Genomic DNA, 17,709 nt, shown 5'->3' on the forward strand with positions numbered 1-17,709 from the left:
TTTGTCAGTCATATTTATTGATACTTTAATAAACACTTAATTTTTTTTCTTCTTTTTTTTTAAAATATAATATTTATTAAAACTTTTTTAGTATTATTTAAATATTATAATTATATCAAAAAAAAATAATATTATTTAATAGTATTTTTAAAAAGTTAGTATTACATTTTCCAAATAACACTTTTATCATGTATATTCTAATTTTTATTTAAATTATTTTATTATTTTTTTAATCTACTAACTATAAATTAATATAATATTAACTTTATTTTAATATTTTAAAACAATAATAAATAAATTTAAACAATCATTTCAACAAAAAAAATAAATATTTAAATTTATTTACATAAAAAATAAATTTAATATGTTTTTTTTTATGCATCCTTTAAAACTTTTTTAAAAATATTTAAAATATTGATCATGTCATTTTCAGTAAAATCACTAGATATGGTAACTTTAATAGATTTATCTTGAGGAAACTTTTCATCTTTATCTAAATATCTTGCCCTGGTAACTACAATATTTTCAGAAAAAAGTAATTCAACTAAATGATCCAATTTTTGATCAGCATCAGATTGTTTACCATTATAAATTATATGTAAAAATGGAGATAATTCAGATCCTTTGATGGAATATTCTGTATTATTTAAAATCATCTTTAATCCTTCATATAATGTTTTGGCATTTACTCTTAAAAGTGTAAGTTTTTTCTCCTCACTTTGAATTATTCTTAAAGCCTCACTGACAGAGGTAGCCAATAAAGGTGGTAAAGAGGCAGAAAAACAATATCCAAGTCCAGATAATCTTTGATGACCTACAACATAACTTCTTCCAGAACAAAAACCACCTGTTGATGCAAAGGCATTTTCTAAGGATGCCATTATCATATCAACTTCAATTACATTAATATTAAAATGTTCTGTCACACCACGTCCTGTTTTTCCAAGTACACCAAATGACAAAGACTCATCAACAAATACACGAACTTTATATTTCCATTTAAGTTTTAAAATTTCTGGTAATGGGCAGATGTCTGCTGTGGTGGAGTATAAACCCTCAACTACTATAAAACGACGTATTTTTTCTGCCTTTTTAGGATCTTTTTTATCTAAAACTTGTTGAGCTTTAAGTATTCTTTCTAAATCATTCATATCATTATGTTCAAACCATTCAACTTTAGATTTTGATGCTTGAATTCCTTTTTGTATGGCATAATTTACAGCTTTATCGGCAAAAATTATATCACCCGATTTGGCATATGCAGGAATGGCAGATGAAATAGTTGCAAAACCATAAGAATATAAAACTGTTTCTTCTGTTCCAAGAAATTGTGATATTTCTTTTTCTAAATCTAAATGTACATCAACACTACCATAAAATCCACGAGGACCACAGGAACCAACACCTATAAGAAAAAAAAATACTATAAAAATAAATATTTTTCTTACCATATTTTGATATAGTTTTTTTAGCTACATCTTCAATTCTTTTATCTCCAACAAGACTTAAAAAATTATTTGTTGCCATATTAATACACTCTTTATCATCTATTTTTATATATTTACCCATTTTACCTTCTACAAATTTTGGATTAAGTGCTGGATGATCTTGTGGTGTATCAGGTACCAATGGTTCTGGTTCCCATTCATTAATATATTGTTCAATCTCTTCCTCACTTAACAATGAAACAATCTCTTTTTTAGCTGCTTTTTTTCTAAATAATAACATATATACTATTATTCCTAGTAATAATGTTTCAACAGCATAATGTGATTGAAAAAACTATTATTAAGAATTATTATTATATTATAATATGTTTTTTTTAATACTTACTGCATAAATAATATCAGCAAAAGTTGATTCATCTTTTTGAATAGATTTCATACTTGGAACCTAAATTATATTAATTATAAATAAATCTTTTTTTTTAAATCAATTTAATTACTATTAGATAAATTAATAATACAAAAAAAAATAATTAATACTATATATAAATAAAAAGTATATAAAAGGATATTTATAAATTAATAACTTAACAATGTTTACCTTTAATTCAATATGTTCTTATAAGAAAAGATAAAGGTGAAAACATTTAAAAAGTATAACTTTTGTTATTAACATTTAAACTATAAAAAATAATAAAGTATTTGATGTACTTAGCTATGGTAAAAACAAAACATCATTGATTTACATAAATTTATAATACTTTAATTAAGGATAAAAAAAAAACTTTTTGGATTATTTAATATATTTAAATAACTTTTAATTTTAACGATAAATTTTTTTTTATCATATTTAAAAGATAGTGTGACTAACAAAATAATAAAAAAAAAATATTCATAATTTTTCCAAATGTAATTTTCCAATGATACCAATATATACTTTGTAGGAAAAATGTTATCAACAATATGATTATCACTTTAAGAAAATGTATATTGTTCACTGTATTATAAATATTTTATCATAATCTTATTGTATTTTAACATTGATTATCATACGATATTTACTAGAGATCATTGAAAGTTTTTTTTAAACAATATAATATAGTAAATATATGGATGAATTATATAAAAGGTCAAAAAAAAAAGTTATACTTTATCATGTTATATTAATAGTATAATTTTTTGTTTAACAAACGTGGTTTTCTTTTTATTTATTAGTATATGTTTTTCTAAATTCTTTATAAGACTAAGAATTCTTGTAAAATTACAAAAATAAATAATAATATATATTGATAATATATTTTGGTAATAAAATTTTCTATACTTTGTTTTTCATGTATATAATAAATAAAGTACATATTTTAAATAAATTTAAACATATTTTGATAATTTTTAATTATCAAAACTTTTATTTAACATATAAATTTATTTGATAAAATAATAATTAATTAATATTTAAACAATAAAAATCATAATTTTGGATATAAAAAATGTTTCTACACTAATCTTAAAAAATCCTTTTAAAATGAAGAAAAAAAAATAGTTTTATTGAAAATATTACAATTAAGAAAATAATCCAGTATCATATTGTGTATCATCCAAATAATAATAGAAAAAAAAACATTAATATGAATATTTTCTAAAGCATGAATTTTATAAGTAATCAATTTTTTACTACATATTAGTTTGTTTTTTTTTAATTTCATTTAAGTTCTTTATATTCACTTTCATTCATCAGAGACGTTTTTATAGGTATAAAAAAATTGTTTTATTCTTCATGAATTATTTCCTTTAGTTGATAATTTATTATCAGAAATTAATGCTTTACCTGAGGAATCATCTGATGTATCAGATGAGTCAACTACTTTTTTTATTCTTGATGATGGAGGTGAGAATTGTAAACCCGACGGTCCAGGAAAGTCCGAACAATTAGAAGCTGTATTTCTACGATTATTATGTTCCTGTTCATTTGTTGAAAGGTGATTATTTAGAATATGTCTATTTGGACTGGTAAAGTTATTTTTGGAGCGAAGAGAAGAAATATTTTCATCAGTTCCAAATTCTGGTAATGAATAATAACTTGGTGATCTATCAAGTAATGCCTCATTCGTCTCCAAATCTAATCCATTTAAATTTAAAACTCTACGAATTTCTGCTTCTTTATCTGCTTCATTTAAATCACCTGAATTATCATTGTATCTTTCTAGTAACTTGTTTATCACTTTTTGTTTCACTTTATATTGTCTAATTAACTTAAGTCTGTTTTGCAAGGTAAAAGTTTTAACACGTATTAATTGTTGTTCATAACTATCACAAAGTTGTTCTGCTCGTTTTGAACCAAACTCTTTTATTCGTTGAATTTGTTGATTATATTGTTCTCTTATTCCTTCAATGTGCTCATGTATATTTTCTATACGTTGTTGCCTATAGTCACTAAATTTTTTCATTTGATTACTGTATGACATTGTTAATTGTTCTCTTTGAGCATTATAATTTTCTCTAATAGCTTCAATATTTCTATGATAACTATCTTGAATACGCTCTAATTGCTTTTGTCTATATCTTTCAATTGCATCAACCATCCCTTTAACTCTACTCAATCTTTCAGCTCTATTCAACCACCATAAAGCAATATTTTTTAGTATAATCCATGTTATATTAAAAATAAACGATGCAAGACAAGTCATAAGGCTACAAAAACATGCTCCCCAAAAGACAGAATCAAAGATATTTGTACTATACCATTGAGAAAAATCAAGTCTAAAACTTATTGTTGAAGAGGTATTTTTTGTTTTACTAAAAACAGTGCATGTATATCTGAAAATAAAAAAAGAAATTTAGTAGAAAATAATTTTAAAATTACCTTTCAATCATTTCTTGTGATATATCTTTTAATAATAATGCTCCACCTGGCAGAATTTGATAATGATCTGGTTTGAATATAGTAACAGGATTTCCAATATTTTTCATATCAACACTTCCAATCAAAGTTTCAGGATGAACCAATTTCCATTCAATTTTTTCAATTGAATTTCCCGCAAAATTGCATGGTAATACTTTTTTTTGACCAAGTTTTTCTCTTAAAATTGTTGTATTTTTATATTTTGGAAGCATTGAATTGTCAATAACAATATCACAAATTGCATGAAGTTTTATTTCTTTACAACCAATTAAGTTGTAATCAAAGTTAGAAAGTTTTTTGGTCCATTGAAGAAAACATTTATCACATGAAAAAGTAGAATCCTTTAATACAAGAGTTATGTTTACTGTATTTTTAAAAAAATTATCTGGAAACTTTGTTACTAAAGAATTTGATAATTTCAATACTTTCAATGTTACTGGAGCTTCTCCATCAATTATTGATAACCAATGAGAATTTAATAAACTTAAATAATTTAAGGATTTTAATTTTTTCTCAGTAAAATTAAATGTATAAATGTGAGAATTTTCTAGTGCTAAAAATTCAAGCTTAGATCCATCTTTAAAAAATATTTCATCGATATCCAAATTATTTGCTTCTAAATGTTTTAATGTTTTTGCATTTATTATTGGAAGTTTAGTAATAGGATTATTTGATATGCTTAATTCCAGTAATTTTGATTCAAAAATTTTTGCTGGAATTGATGATATCATATTATTTGAAATATTTAAGTACTGGAGTCTTACAGTTGGAACACTTATAATGGATGTAATCTAAAATATATAATTAATATTAAATGACTAAAAAAAATATTAAAATATTACCTCATTATTTGTTAAAGATAAATTTCTTAAATTGCTATACATTACATTTGAACATTCATTTATAACTTTAAAGTGATTAAAATTAAAAGATAAAATTTTTAAACTTGAAAACCGTTCCAAAATTAAACAAATATTATCAAAATTAGATAGATAGTTATGATCCATATATAATTCTCTTATCAAAAATTTTCCCTCATTAATAACAAAATCACGAATTCTACAATGTTCCATGCTAAGAATTCTAACACTTGGAAATTTTTCGAAAAACATTGTAAAGTTAAGATGATATATAGAAACATGACGAAGTATTATATTTTTAGGTGAAAATTTTGTTAAATTGCTATATAGTAAATCATCAAAATTACTATTTTCACATATTATAGTAGTAGAAGTGTTTACACATAAACATCCAAAATCATAACAAGGATTTAATTCCACAAGACGTAAATACTCATCTTGATTTCTATAAATATTAACAAATTTGGTCTTTAATGACTTCCAGGATGATTCTTCATAGTCATTGTTAGAAACCGTTACATTTCTCTCTACATTTGGATCATTATTAAAATTACATTCACAAGGTATAGATAACAAAAACAATAACATCCATTGAAGTAGAATTGAAAAAACCCGTGTTTTTTTAAAATATAAGATAGACATTTTATAAAATTTAACTACAATATCAAGCACATGGCAAGGAAAAATAAAATCTAAAATGATAAATAAAATTAAAAATTTAAATATAAAAACAAATTTATAGAAAAAAAAAATCGTATTTTGAAGTTTTTAAAATATGATAGCAAATGTATACTTTAATAAAATAAAGCCTGAATTGTCAGTTAATTAAGAAAAGAATATTATTTTATCAATAAATATATATATATATATATAAACGATAAGAATATATGCAATACATTATAAAAATAATATGTATATAATTGTGCAAAATACATTTTAATACTAACTAAAAATTGAATAGCTCTTAACTACAAAAATACAACCCATGACATTAAAAAAAATACAATGTTTTTTATTGAAAAAAAAAAATTAAATCCTTTGAAATATTAAAATTTCTATCTTCTTAAATATATTATAATAATAATTATTATTTTTTAAATAAACGCCAAATATAATTAGAAAAAAAAATTATTAATGAAACTATATATGAGACATAGAATCATTTAAAAATTAAATTATAATAAATCAAATTTTTAAATATTATATATTAAGCAACTCGTGACATTCATCTAAAGTGTCAGTAAGATTTAAATAAATTAATAATTTAAACTTTTGGAAAACATATAACTTTGTAAACATATTATTATTAGAAATAATTTAAAAAAAAAAATAAAACAAAAATAAAATGATAGATAATATATTTTTAAAAATTGTTAATAATATTTTTTTCTAAATAATAATCATATATTACATCTATCGCATTAAAAAAGAAATGCAAACTTATGATATCAGTAATTATAAGGAAATAATAACAAATTTCTTTATAGGTTAAAAAATTTACATTTAAAAAAAATTAATATATTAATTTCATTATATTATATATATATATATATTAATAAATGTAAACTTACCCATTACAAAAAAAAGTATATTGAATTTTTGTTTTTGTTCTAGACCATATTCTCACAACGATTAACAAAAAATAAAAATGTCCAGTGGAAGGATGACTACTTCTTAAAAATAATTTATTAAATTCAATTTTTAATTTGTTATGATAACATTATTTAGTAGAAATTTTTTAAAACTTTCAATAAATCAGAATGGAAAGTTTGGTACATCAGCTCTTTGTTCTGTTAGGAAAAGTAAGTAAAATATCAATTAAATTATCTTATGCTATTTTTTTTTAGTACAAGAAAGAACTCAAGGTGATACAAAAATTGTCGAGGTAATCAATATAGAACCTGATGAAAAAAAACCTAAAATTTCTATTAACAATGATGTATGTTCATTATGTACATGTAATATTCCTATTAAAATTTCGTATAAAGATGTCCTAATTCTTGAACAATTCATGCGGGAAGATGGAACAGTCCTTCCTCGACAATTAACTGGACTTTGTAAGAAACAACAACTTAGAGTAGAAAGGTGTGTTATGCAAGCACATTGGTCTGGTCTTTTTCCCGATAAAACTATTCCCGAATTTGATATGTCTGGATATAAAAGATTTAATAGATATTGGGAAGATGATATGGATATGTATAGGTTATCACAAAAGAAGGAAATAGGAACTTGGTACTACATTAAACGTTATAATTCAAGAAAACAATAAAGAAAAATCGTGTTTGCATGTACTAGGATGTTGTTGAAGTTACGTGATACATTATTTTATTATAAAGAAGATCACGCTACAATGTTATTTGTTTTCATTTATTTAATGTATTAATAAAAGTTATGTTTGAAAATATAACTTTTATTTTTAGTTGTAGGTTATCAAAAGATAGAAAATTTATAAAGTAAGTAAGTTATAAAATTTTATATTATTATTAAAGAAGACATATCAAAGGCATATCATTTTGTAATTAAATTTATTAGCAGTAATGTAAGTCTAAAGTGTAGTTTGTAGTAAGATTAGATTCAAACTAAATTATATTAAAAATCGATATTTTAAAAGGGGGGGGGGAATTAAATGCTTTTCAAAGTTTTACGCTTTTAAATATTGAAATTTGTGAAAAAATATAGTACTATAAATGCTTTCTAAAAATTATGTTTACAAAAATGTTTTTGTCAATTTCATCATACTAAAAATGGATAAAATTTTTAGAATTAAAAATAAAGTAGAAGGCGTAAAAACAATTTTTATTAAAAACATTTGTTCAAAATAAAATTTTGTTTAATATAGAAAAAGTATATGTAGAAGAACTTTATAATTTAGATTCTTTGAAGCATTAATTACTTTTAAATACATTATCACCAGAAAGTTAGTTATTGGCTTATCTTTTAAAACAACATTAAAGAAATAATTATGTTTCTATTCATTTTGTAGTTGTTTGAAGATTAATGTTGTGTAAAATTTATTAATTTTGTCTTTATTACAAGTGAGAGAAATTGTATCATAATACATTTCAACAAAATATTTAGTAGGGGTATGTATGATTTAAATATTAATGTTTATCATTAATTTAAATTGGCAAAAAATTTTCCTTTGTACATAAATTTTATTACATACAATTTTCATTTAACAAAGTAGCAAAATATATTATTAAATAAAAAAAAGGTTATCAAATTTTATATAAATCAACATGAGTCATAAACAACAAAATAAAATTAGACAAAAATATTTAGTATAGTTAGATAAGAAAGTCAACTTTTCAAAGTAATATTTTTAGTATGATCTTTTATTTGTAACGTATAATTAATTTTAATCATTATAATTACTTGATTTTATTTTAACATGATGTACTAAGAGATATTTTTTTTAGAAATTTAATATTTTTAATTATATTGAAAATAGTTTTTAACTTTTTTTAATAAAGTTAATTTTTCAATATAAAATTGTTAGTTGTACTTTTCAAAATATATTTTATTTCTTTATTATATGAATACAATTAAAATAAAGATTCAAAAAGTTATGACCTTTACAAATATGTTAGTATTAATGTGAAGTATAAAATTACACTTTAATATTGATTATTATATAATGATATTTATATTTTGAGGAAAAAAAAATTTTTTTTTGAATAGGAAAATTAACTTGTTAATTAGAAATAAAAAATATTATAAAGTGTAGAGTAAGAGCAATTATAGTAAAACTTGAGTAATTTTCCTTAGTGAAAATAACATAAATAGTATTTTTAAGATAGCTGAATTATTTATTTTCTAACATGTCATCGTAAAGTTATTATATATTATAATATAAAAGATTGCAAAACAAAGTTAAGCCCATTTTTCACTTTGGGTTTATTGTTATTCTTCCATAAAAAATACATAATATAAAGAAAATATATATAACAATGAGACCATATTTCTAACAAAATAAAATGATTACAAATTAACGATATAACTAACAATTTTTGAATCAAAATCCGTCGCGACGTATCTTCGGTAGCCATCGTAACAATTCAACTTGTAAAAGTAGTTTAGGAGGTCTAGTTAAATTTAGTGTTTTTAAGTGTTCTATATATTTTTTACCACACCTTACAAAGGTTATTCCTATAAAAAAAAGAAGTTATAATTTATTAAAAATATTTAAAATTACTTACCATTCCATGGTTTTAATAAATTCATCGGTTGTAATGTTGTCATAATATCTTCTTCATGAATTCCTGTTGTAAGAGATAACTCATGTAATGGCACATGTTCCAAAGAAGCATGATCTAAAGCTTTTAATAAAATCCACCACCAATAACTACGATAACTAACTTTTCCCATATCACTTAATGGTTTCTCAGGTGTTCCTATATACCCTTCTCTACTTGATAAAGCATAGCTTACCTGAATAAGGAATTGTCCATATCCTTTACGTTGATAAGGAGGAAACACTATAATACAAGCAAGATTGTTCATTGACGCCCTTTCTTTAGAAAAATGGCCAACAATATGAGCGCCATAATCGTCAACCTCACATAAAATATAAAAAAGAAAATGTTCAACATCAAAATATAATGTTTTGTGATCCAAAAATAATTTTGATAACAAACACAAGTATTGACAATATCTTTTATTATATTTTCCATCAACCTCATACAATGATAAATTACCATCTCTATAAATTTCATCTCCTGGTGGTTGTCTATAAGAACACTCATTTTTCTAAAAAAAAAAATTTTTAATAATATATAACTTTTAGAAATATATATAAAACATACCATATGATACTTATAAAATGGTGAATTATTAAAGTATGCAAAACAATATTCACAAATAAATAATTGATGATTATAACATAACTCTGATGGATATGGTGAAAAGTACCATGTGTCCATTTTGTAATTCCCTAATCTGATAACTTCAACATTCCGAACTTTTGTTCGCTAAAGTAAATTATAAATTTGATAAAAAATTTTCTTACCTCTGTATGTTCACGTTCTAATAAAGCTGTCGTTGCATCAAGATCATTAAAAGATTTTTGTACATGGCAAAATTCTTGTTGATATAATTTTTGTTGTCTTGTTAATGTACCAGCAAAAAATTCTTTCTCATTTTTTAAATCTGGAGTTGAAATAACAAATGGATCTGTACCGGGTGAAACATGAATATGTTTTAAAAATCTCGATCGGTCAACCCATTCATCTAGGCGACGATCCTGTCCATGATAATGAACATAATAAAGATATTTTTTTTGTGTTTTAACATCACTAAAATCACTTTTCACATCAGTTTCTGAAGATGTATCCATTCTTTCATCTAATACTGTATCTGATATTTCTTCTTTATATTCATTTTTAATTATTTCATTTTCAAATGTTTTTATATTATTGTTGACTATTTGTCCATTTCTCATATTTTCTTTTAAATCATTTTGATCTACAGAATCAAATATAGGTCGATGAGGACCATCATCAGCTGAAGAACAAGGTGATATTGAAGCACTATTTGTTGTTTTTGTTGTGTTCGAGGTTATTGAATATGCTCTTGGAACAAGCATTGCAGCTTCTTGAAAATCAGCCAGTTTGATGTCAACAATCTGACCTATGGTTTCTTTATTCTCATTACCATTCCTCATAAGAATGTAATAATAAGACCCCACGGTAAGTTCGTCGCTGGATTCTACAGGTGTAACCTTTTGATTCCGCAACATCCCTATAAAATTAAACACAATTTTCTTTAATAACTTTAATAATTAAAATTTGAATAAATTATTGGAAAAGATAATTTATATAATATTCACATATAATTAACATTCAATATATTATAAAATAATAGTATATTTTGTCAAAGTATAGTATACTTTAATTAGGATGATACAGAAAGCTTACTGCAATGGTAAACTTTCGTATATAAAATATTTGGGTTGGGAAAATGTAGTGTGAGCAAATCAATGATTTATCAATATTTGTCCTTTATTAGCACAGTATCACATTGAAATAATGCAGAATGATAGAGAGTCCCAACTAACCATTTGTTATATACACGTATCTGATTATTTATGAGTTAGAAATAGTCTTTTTTTTTCAATATAGAGTTATTGGCCAAGAAGCAAATAAGCGTAAAATTTAAAAATATATGTATAAAATTTTTTTTTCTCTAACAGTAGTGATGTAAATTTTAAAAAGTAAAGTGAATATTGTTTGAAAGTGATAATAAATATTAAAGAAAAAAAAATGAATAAATTGCATTTAAAGTTTTCTTGTATTTTAAATGAACTATAATTATAATTTTATATAATAAAAATGGTTTATAATTTTTAAATAATATAATTGAATAAAAGAATATATATTATAAGAAATTATAAATTATTTTATTATAAATAAAAATGGCATAAAAAAAAAGATTAAGATTGCGCATATTCAATAAGTTAATGCTAATTCAGTAGTTATCATTAAGTCCCATATTATAATAATAATGTCACAAAATGATTATTATTATAAATATGACACAAATTTGTAATATTATAGATATAATATAATATGTTATTATAAAGAGATTGATTTTAAAACGATGTTAAAAGTAATAAAATATAGCGTTCTTAATTATATGTATTTATAATTTATAGGGACAAGCATATATAATAATAATAATAAAACATTATAGGAAAACAAAAAGATAACAGGTTTAGGTATTATATAACAAAAGTATCTTAAAAATTTTTAAAAAAGAATAAAATTATGCCATAAAAAGTATTTAATTGTGATGAATTATGAAAAGGCATATTGAAAAACAAATAGAAGAATAAACAAATAGTAGGCAGAAATAAGAAATTAAAATAAGTATTCAATAAATAAAAGCACATTACTTTTGTTTATTATAAATGCAACAAGAGTTCAGTGGTTTTTATAGATTAAATAGAAAAACAACCTTAAATTTGTTTGATTCCATGAATAATATATTTCGAAATTTTTATAAAAAATATTGTAAAAAAAAGTTAAATATTTATATTTTAATTTATAAACATAATAAAACAATTATAAATAATTTTAAAAATTCACGTGTCTTAGAAAAAATGTAATACATTTATGATACAAAATGATTGTTGACAATAAAGTATTAACAACAATATTTTTCAAATATAAATTCAAGTGCACTATTAAAAATATTTTAAATTTAGATAAAGTTGTTTTATTAAAAATACTTTATATCTTATGTTATTTAAATAATTTAAGAAAATGTTATTAGTTTATATTTTTACATTAAAAGTTCGATTAAAATTCAATTTTTAATTTTTGAACTTAAGAATATAACATTTATTTTAATGTTAGATCTATGGTATTAAAAAGTAATAAAGTATAATTTTTTATTGTATTAATAAAAGAAATCTTTTGTCATTTTGTTAGTCTTAATATTCATATATTATCTTATTTAAAATATTTTATAATAAACTTAACAATCCAACAATAACCTGTTTATTCGGTATAAAATTATATCTTTATTACATGTTAATTACATTTTAATTATAGATTAAAATTCAAAGACGAATTCGAGATTATTTTATTTTGATGTTGGTATATATGTAATAAGAATAAAAAATTTTTTAATGGAACTTTGTAAAAATTTGAAGCCTACTTTTATTAAATTGTTGTGTTATCCTAAAGTATTTTTATAATATTTCACTTATACTTTTATTATCTGTGAATAAATCTTCATTTTATTATTAATATCATGATCAAATTAATTATTATAATCAGATAAGGAGATTTTAAATGATCTCATTTTTAATAAAACTTTCATTTGTATATTGCCTCAAATTATTAATGATTCGAATTTTGTCTAGAAAATTAATATCAGTATTATTAGGAGCTGTTGTTTTATCAATAATATTATTTCTTGAAATAGCTAATATTTCAAATTCAAATTATGTTTTTCCACTTTTAACAGAACAAGATGATTCTATATCTTATGATTATGATAATGTTATAACTAACAAAACATTTTTTTTCAATAATAATATAATAAATCCAGATAAAACAAAAATTATTGTTATAACGCCAACATATAAACGACCTGAAAGACTTGCTGACATCACAAGTATGGCTAATACTTTAGCACATATCAAAAATTTATTTTGGATAATTGTTGAAGATGGATATTCTCATTCAAGTGGTGTTGTAGCATTAGCTAAAAGATTAAATTTTAATTATACATATTTATTAGCACCAAATCCTAAGGGTTATCCATCAAAAGGATGGTATCAACGAGATGTTGCAATAGATTGGCTAGAACAAAATGAACATATAGTACGAAAACCAAATGAACATTGTGTTATATATTTTGGTGATGATGACAATTCTTATGATATTCGTCTATTTAATGAACATATTAGATCTGTTAAAAGGGCAGGTATATGGGCAGTAGGTAAGATAATCTGTTTTTATTAATAATTATTATTTTATTATAGGTTTATTAGGTTCAATGGTTGTTGAAAGTCCATTAGAAACAGATAATGTATTATCAGGATGGTATACAAATTATTTACCAAATAGAAAATGGGGAACAGATATGGCAAGTTTTGCTATTTCAATAGATTTACTTTTATTAAAAAGACCACGATTTGGTAGTGGATGTAAATGGGGTAATGACAAACCTGAACCATGTTTTTTAGAAAAATTAAATTTACAATGGAAAGATTTTGAATTAAAAGGTTTTGAAAATGATCCAAATATATATTATAGAGAAATATATGTTTGGCATACAAAAACACTACCAAGGAGTTTCACAAAAAAATTTGGTTCATATAACTATTTTGTAGAATATGGCAATTCCCAGATCTAAAACATTAACAAATAAAACACCTTTAGTGTAATAAAAATTATATTATTAAAAATATTTTTTAACTATTATCAATAAAATTATACATATATATTAACATTTAAAATTAAAATTTAATGACAAAAATTTTATTGGTGAAAAATAGGTGAGTAATTTTAATTATGTAAATTATATTTTAAAAGTAAAAACCAATTAATTTTCCAAAGAGATCATGAACACTTTTTGTTTACAATTACTTTCCCACTTTCCTCATATTCAGCTTTTGAAATCCAAAGTTGTTGAAATGTTCCAAGAGAAGCGACAATAGATCCTCCTATCCATGCTCCAAAACGTTTTTCCATAGGTGTTGTACCTGAGTTAAAACGAATTTTAACAGTTGGGGGGCATTTTACGGCAATCCCATGATTTAAACGCTCACTAAATCCATCAATCAGAGAGTTTCCACCAGTAACAATAACATTCGAATAGAGAGTATTTCTTAAATCAACATCAGAATTTGAGCAACATGCAACAACAGCTGTAGGAATATCCATTATTGTTTCTTTAATTTTTTCTTCTACATCAAGGTATTTAATGTTAAACAATGATTCAGGAATAGTTACCCGATCACGTTTAATTTCTTTATGTAATCCTGTTGAAAAGTCATATTCACCAGGAACTGTACTTTCCAAATCTTCTGTTTCTATATTATCTACTAATTGTAATGTAGCAGCAACTACATCTTCAATAATTTTCTTTTTATGATATGTTTCAAAACTTTCTGTAACCTCCACAATATCCTTTAATTTATACAATGGTTTTTCTCCCTCTTTATACTCTTCTTTTGATGCAATTCTGTATGATGGAATTATATCAACATTACACCTATCTAGATATTTCTTCATTTGATCAACTATTGTATCACCACCCAAATTTGATTTTACAACAGAATTAATTAAACAATAACCATCATGAACTGATGAAGCATAAGTTTGACTTGCACCACTATCAACAACTAATCCAGAAGCCTTTCCATGGGCAAAACATGTTAGTACAGGTGATTTAACAGTATAAAATGCTGGAACATTATATTTTTCAAACATAAGCTCCGTCAATTTTTCACGCTTATCTTTTGTCGTCCATGGAGCCTCAGAGAATAAGACTCCATGTAACGATGGTTCTACTCTAAAACATTTATTATAAATATAATCCATAACTTGTTCAAATAAATCCCATTCTTCTATCATACCATCCTTCATATATCCTTTTATTTCAGTATTACTTCTTGGAATATATAAATCTATATCTCCAATAAATGTTTCTCTTGTTTCTCTAGTACCATCGGGTGTTTCTTCAATTTTATTCCTCACTCCTACTGATGCAGGAATATCGATAGATGGACATTCTTCTCCTGCATATCCAGCTCTAAAAGAATATGATCCGCTATCAAAAACCAATGCACCAACATCCTCTATAAAAAATACTTTATGAAAATTCTACTGTAAACTACCTCCAGCATATAAACCGCTACTCATCTTAACTATAGTACCAAATATTAGTGTTTTCTTTCCTGATGAAATGCAAAAAAATATGAAATACTTTTCCAAATAATGGTAGGCGCTAATGCATTATGGCAGTTGGGAAAACGTATCTTTTTTAAAAAAAAAAAGCGGGCAGTAGGTGGATATTGTAAATTTGTCCTCTAATATTAACATTATAACTCCAGATTTGATGGCAAACATTTGAAGATAACACTCATAAGTTTGTTAAAAGATAAAAACAATGAAAAACATCATCGCTAACTAGGTATTATCATAGAATACCAGTTACTTCTTAACAGTCAATATACCTAAAGTTTAAGAAAAGTCATTTTATCCATTTACTCACTAAGTAAAACATACGATTACTTTATTTCAACTTTATATGCATATATCTTGACAGATTAATACGTAAGTTTGATGAAACATTATAAAATAATAACTAACAATAAAGTATGACAAAATGTTGGTTAATATTTCTGGATTTTGAGTTAAGACAATGATACTCATTAATTTCAAAATATTTTATTAAAGTACAAGAGAAAATGCCGGAAATGCACACATAGTGCACGACAAATAATAATTATGATGATAACAAAAAACTAAGCCGCCTCTGCATCTTGAATAACTGTAATATTATCTCCTTTAAGCATTATTCTACCAATAGGAACTTCTGAATTTGTCTTAAGATTTCTCTCAACAGCCTCATCGATAACCAGATTCATATACTCATCAAAACCTAGAAAAAAAATTATTTTTAAAAAAAGTTTGTAAATATACCAATTATCCGTCCTTCAATACGATGCACAACATCTTCATAAAGCCAGATTGAAACTTTAGATTTTTGTTGCATAAATCTAAAAATAATACTGATCGGTAGAACTGTTGCTTTTTTTCCGTGTGGAGGCATATTTAGTAGTTCTTACAAAGATTAAATATTGTGAACAAACTTATTATTTAATAAATCTAAGTTTGGATGTATACATTATTCAACTTTTCAACACATCATCTGTTTAAGACATATTTTTTTAATCTATTTAAATATTAAAAGATAAAATTTTTTTTAAATTATTTTAAAATGCCATTATTAGTTGTTTATGGAAAACCTTGTAGTGGAAAAACTAAAACAGTTAATGATTTTATTCATTACTTGACAGAAAAATTAAGTATATCAGATGATAAAATAAAAGTGATATGTGATACTGATAATACTGAATTTTCAACAAATATTTATGACAACGCAAAACTGGTAAGTTATTTAAAAAAAATTTTATTTTAATTTATTTTAGGAAAAAGAACACAGAAGTTTACTTAAATCTTTGGTAGATGATAATCTTAAGAATGACAAGTTAATAATTCTTGATGCCTTAAATTATATTAAAGGATATCGTTATGAATTACATTGTATAGCTAAAAAAGTTCAAACTAAATTTGCTCTATTAATTATTAATGAAGATGATAATAAATGCAAAGACATTAACAAAGAAATGAACATGAAATATGAGGAAAAAATTTTGAATGAAATTATAATGAGAATGGAATATCCAATTTCAAAAGATTTTTGGGATAATCCAAATGTTGTAATTAATACAGCAACAACTCTGAAAGAAAGTGATAACATTGATAATTTTGATCAACTTTATCGTCTATTATTTGAAGGAGTTTCACTTGTTTCTAATAAGAGTACTAGGTGTCAACCAATAGCTAATAAAAATTTCGTTACAGATATTGCAAAAATAACAAAAAAAATAATTATTACAATTGATTCAGAACAAAAAAAACATAAATTTGGTGATAGAATTAAATTACCGTACACTGATTCAGATGACAAAGATGATACAAAGAACAGTTATTTATATATTAAACAATATAGTATTAGTGAATTAGATAGATATAGAAAAATATTTCTAGGAACTGTAAGAGGGCAATCAATTGAAGGAGCAAACATGATTGGAAATTTATTTGTAAATTATTTAAATACTCATTTATCTTTGTGCCATATTGAAGGAGAAATTTAACACAATTTTATCTACAGATTATTATAATAATAAATTGTTTGATTTGACAAATAAAAATAGTCACACATTAGTAATGAAAGTGTAACTTCTAATATATAAGATAAAAAT

General features: G+C 23.3%; 8 protein-coding genes across 8 annotated transcripts; 3 read left to right on the forward strand and 5 right to left on the reverse strand.

Annotated features, from left to right (window-relative positions):
- Positions 1-374: 374 nt before the first annotated feature.
- Positions 375-1,884, reverse strand: SRAE_2000251400 (Serine palmitoyltransferase 1; the record flags this gene model as incomplete). The annotated part of the gene is made up of 3 exons (XM_024653591.1): positions 375-1,405; positions 1,449-1,782; positions 1,834-1,884. 3 exons carry the CDS (start codon positions 1,882-1,884, stop codon positions 375-377), a joined length of 1,416 nt encoding a protein of 471 aa, XP_024507052.1.
- A 1,333-nt stretch (positions 1,885-3,217) lies between these two features.
- On the reverse strand, positions 3,218-6,779 carry SRAE_2000251500 (Leucine-rich repeat and Immunoglobulin-like domain and Immunoglobulin-like fold domain-containing protein; the record flags this gene model as incomplete). The annotated part of the gene is made up of 5 exons (XM_024653592.1): positions 3,218-3,231; positions 3,271-4,259; positions 4,306-5,135; positions 5,187-5,896; positions 6,776-6,779. 5 exons carry the CDS (start codon positions 6,777-6,779, stop codon positions 3,218-3,220), a joined length of 2,547 nt encoding a protein of 848 aa, XP_024507053.1.
- Positions 6,780-7,215: 436 nt separating this feature from the next.
- SRAE_2000251600 (28S ribosomal protein S18a, mitochondrial) lies at positions 7,216-7,473 on the forward strand (the record flags this gene model as incomplete). Its single annotated transcript, XM_024653593.1, has 1 exon — positions 7,216-7,473. One exon carries the CDS (start codon positions 7,216-7,218, stop codon positions 7,471-7,473), a length of 258 nt encoding a protein of 85 aa, XP_024507054.1.
- Positions 7,474-9,219: 1,746 nt separating this feature from the next.
- SRAE_2000251700 (Histone acetyltransferase KAT8) lies at positions 9,220-10,941 on the reverse strand (the record flags this gene model as incomplete). The annotated part of the gene is made up of 4 exons (XM_024653594.1): positions 9,220-9,353; positions 9,404-9,953; positions 10,010-10,174; positions 10,213-10,941. 4 exons carry the CDS (start codon positions 10,939-10,941, stop codon positions 9,220-9,222), a joined length of 1,578 nt encoding a protein of 525 aa, XP_024507055.1.
- A 2,110-nt stretch (positions 10,942-13,051) lies between these two features.
- SRAE_2000251800 (Glycosyl transferase, family 43-containing protein) lies at positions 13,052-14,069 on the forward strand (the record flags this gene model as incomplete). The annotated part of the gene is made up of 2 exons (XM_024653595.1): positions 13,052-13,652; positions 13,696-14,069. 2 exons carry the CDS (start codon positions 13,052-13,054, stop codon positions 14,067-14,069), a joined length of 975 nt encoding a protein of 324 aa, XP_024507056.1.
- Positions 14,070-14,275: 206 nt separating this feature from the next.
- On the reverse strand, positions 14,276-15,580 carry SRAE_2000251900 (Brahma associated protein 55kD; the record flags this gene model as incomplete). Its single annotated transcript, XM_024653597.1, has 2 exons — positions 14,276-15,516; positions 15,556-15,580. The coding sequence occupies 2 exons, from the start codon at positions 15,578-15,580 to the stop codon at positions 14,276-14,278; spliced, it is 1,266 nt and encodes a 421-aa protein (XP_024507057.1).
- Positions 15,581-16,185: 605 nt separating this feature from the next.
- Positions 16,186-16,493, reverse strand: SRAE_2000252000 (Small nuclear ribonucleoprotein E; the record flags this gene model as incomplete). Its single annotated transcript, XM_024653598.1, has 2 exons — positions 16,186-16,322; positions 16,364-16,493. The coding sequence occupies 2 exons, from the start codon at positions 16,491-16,493 to the stop codon at positions 16,186-16,188; spliced, it is 267 nt and encodes an 88-aa protein (XP_024507058.1).
- Positions 16,494-16,661: 168 nt separating this feature from the next.
- Positions 16,662-17,601, forward strand: SRAE_2000252100 (Protein KTI12 homolog; the record flags this gene model as incomplete). Its single annotated transcript, XM_024653599.1, has 2 exons — positions 16,662-16,832; positions 16,873-17,601. The coding sequence occupies 2 exons, from the start codon at positions 16,662-16,664 to the stop codon at positions 17,599-17,601; spliced, it is 900 nt and encodes a 299-aa protein (XP_024507059.1).
- Positions 17,602-17,709: the final 108 nt, after the last annotated feature.

The sequence above is a fragment of the Strongyloides ratti genome, assembly GCF_001040885.1.
Source record: "Strongyloides ratti genome assembly S_ratti_ED321, chromosome : 2".
Classification (NCBI taxonomy): Eukaryota; Metazoa; Nematoda; class Chromadorea; order Rhabditida; family Strongyloididae; genus Strongyloides; species Strongyloides ratti.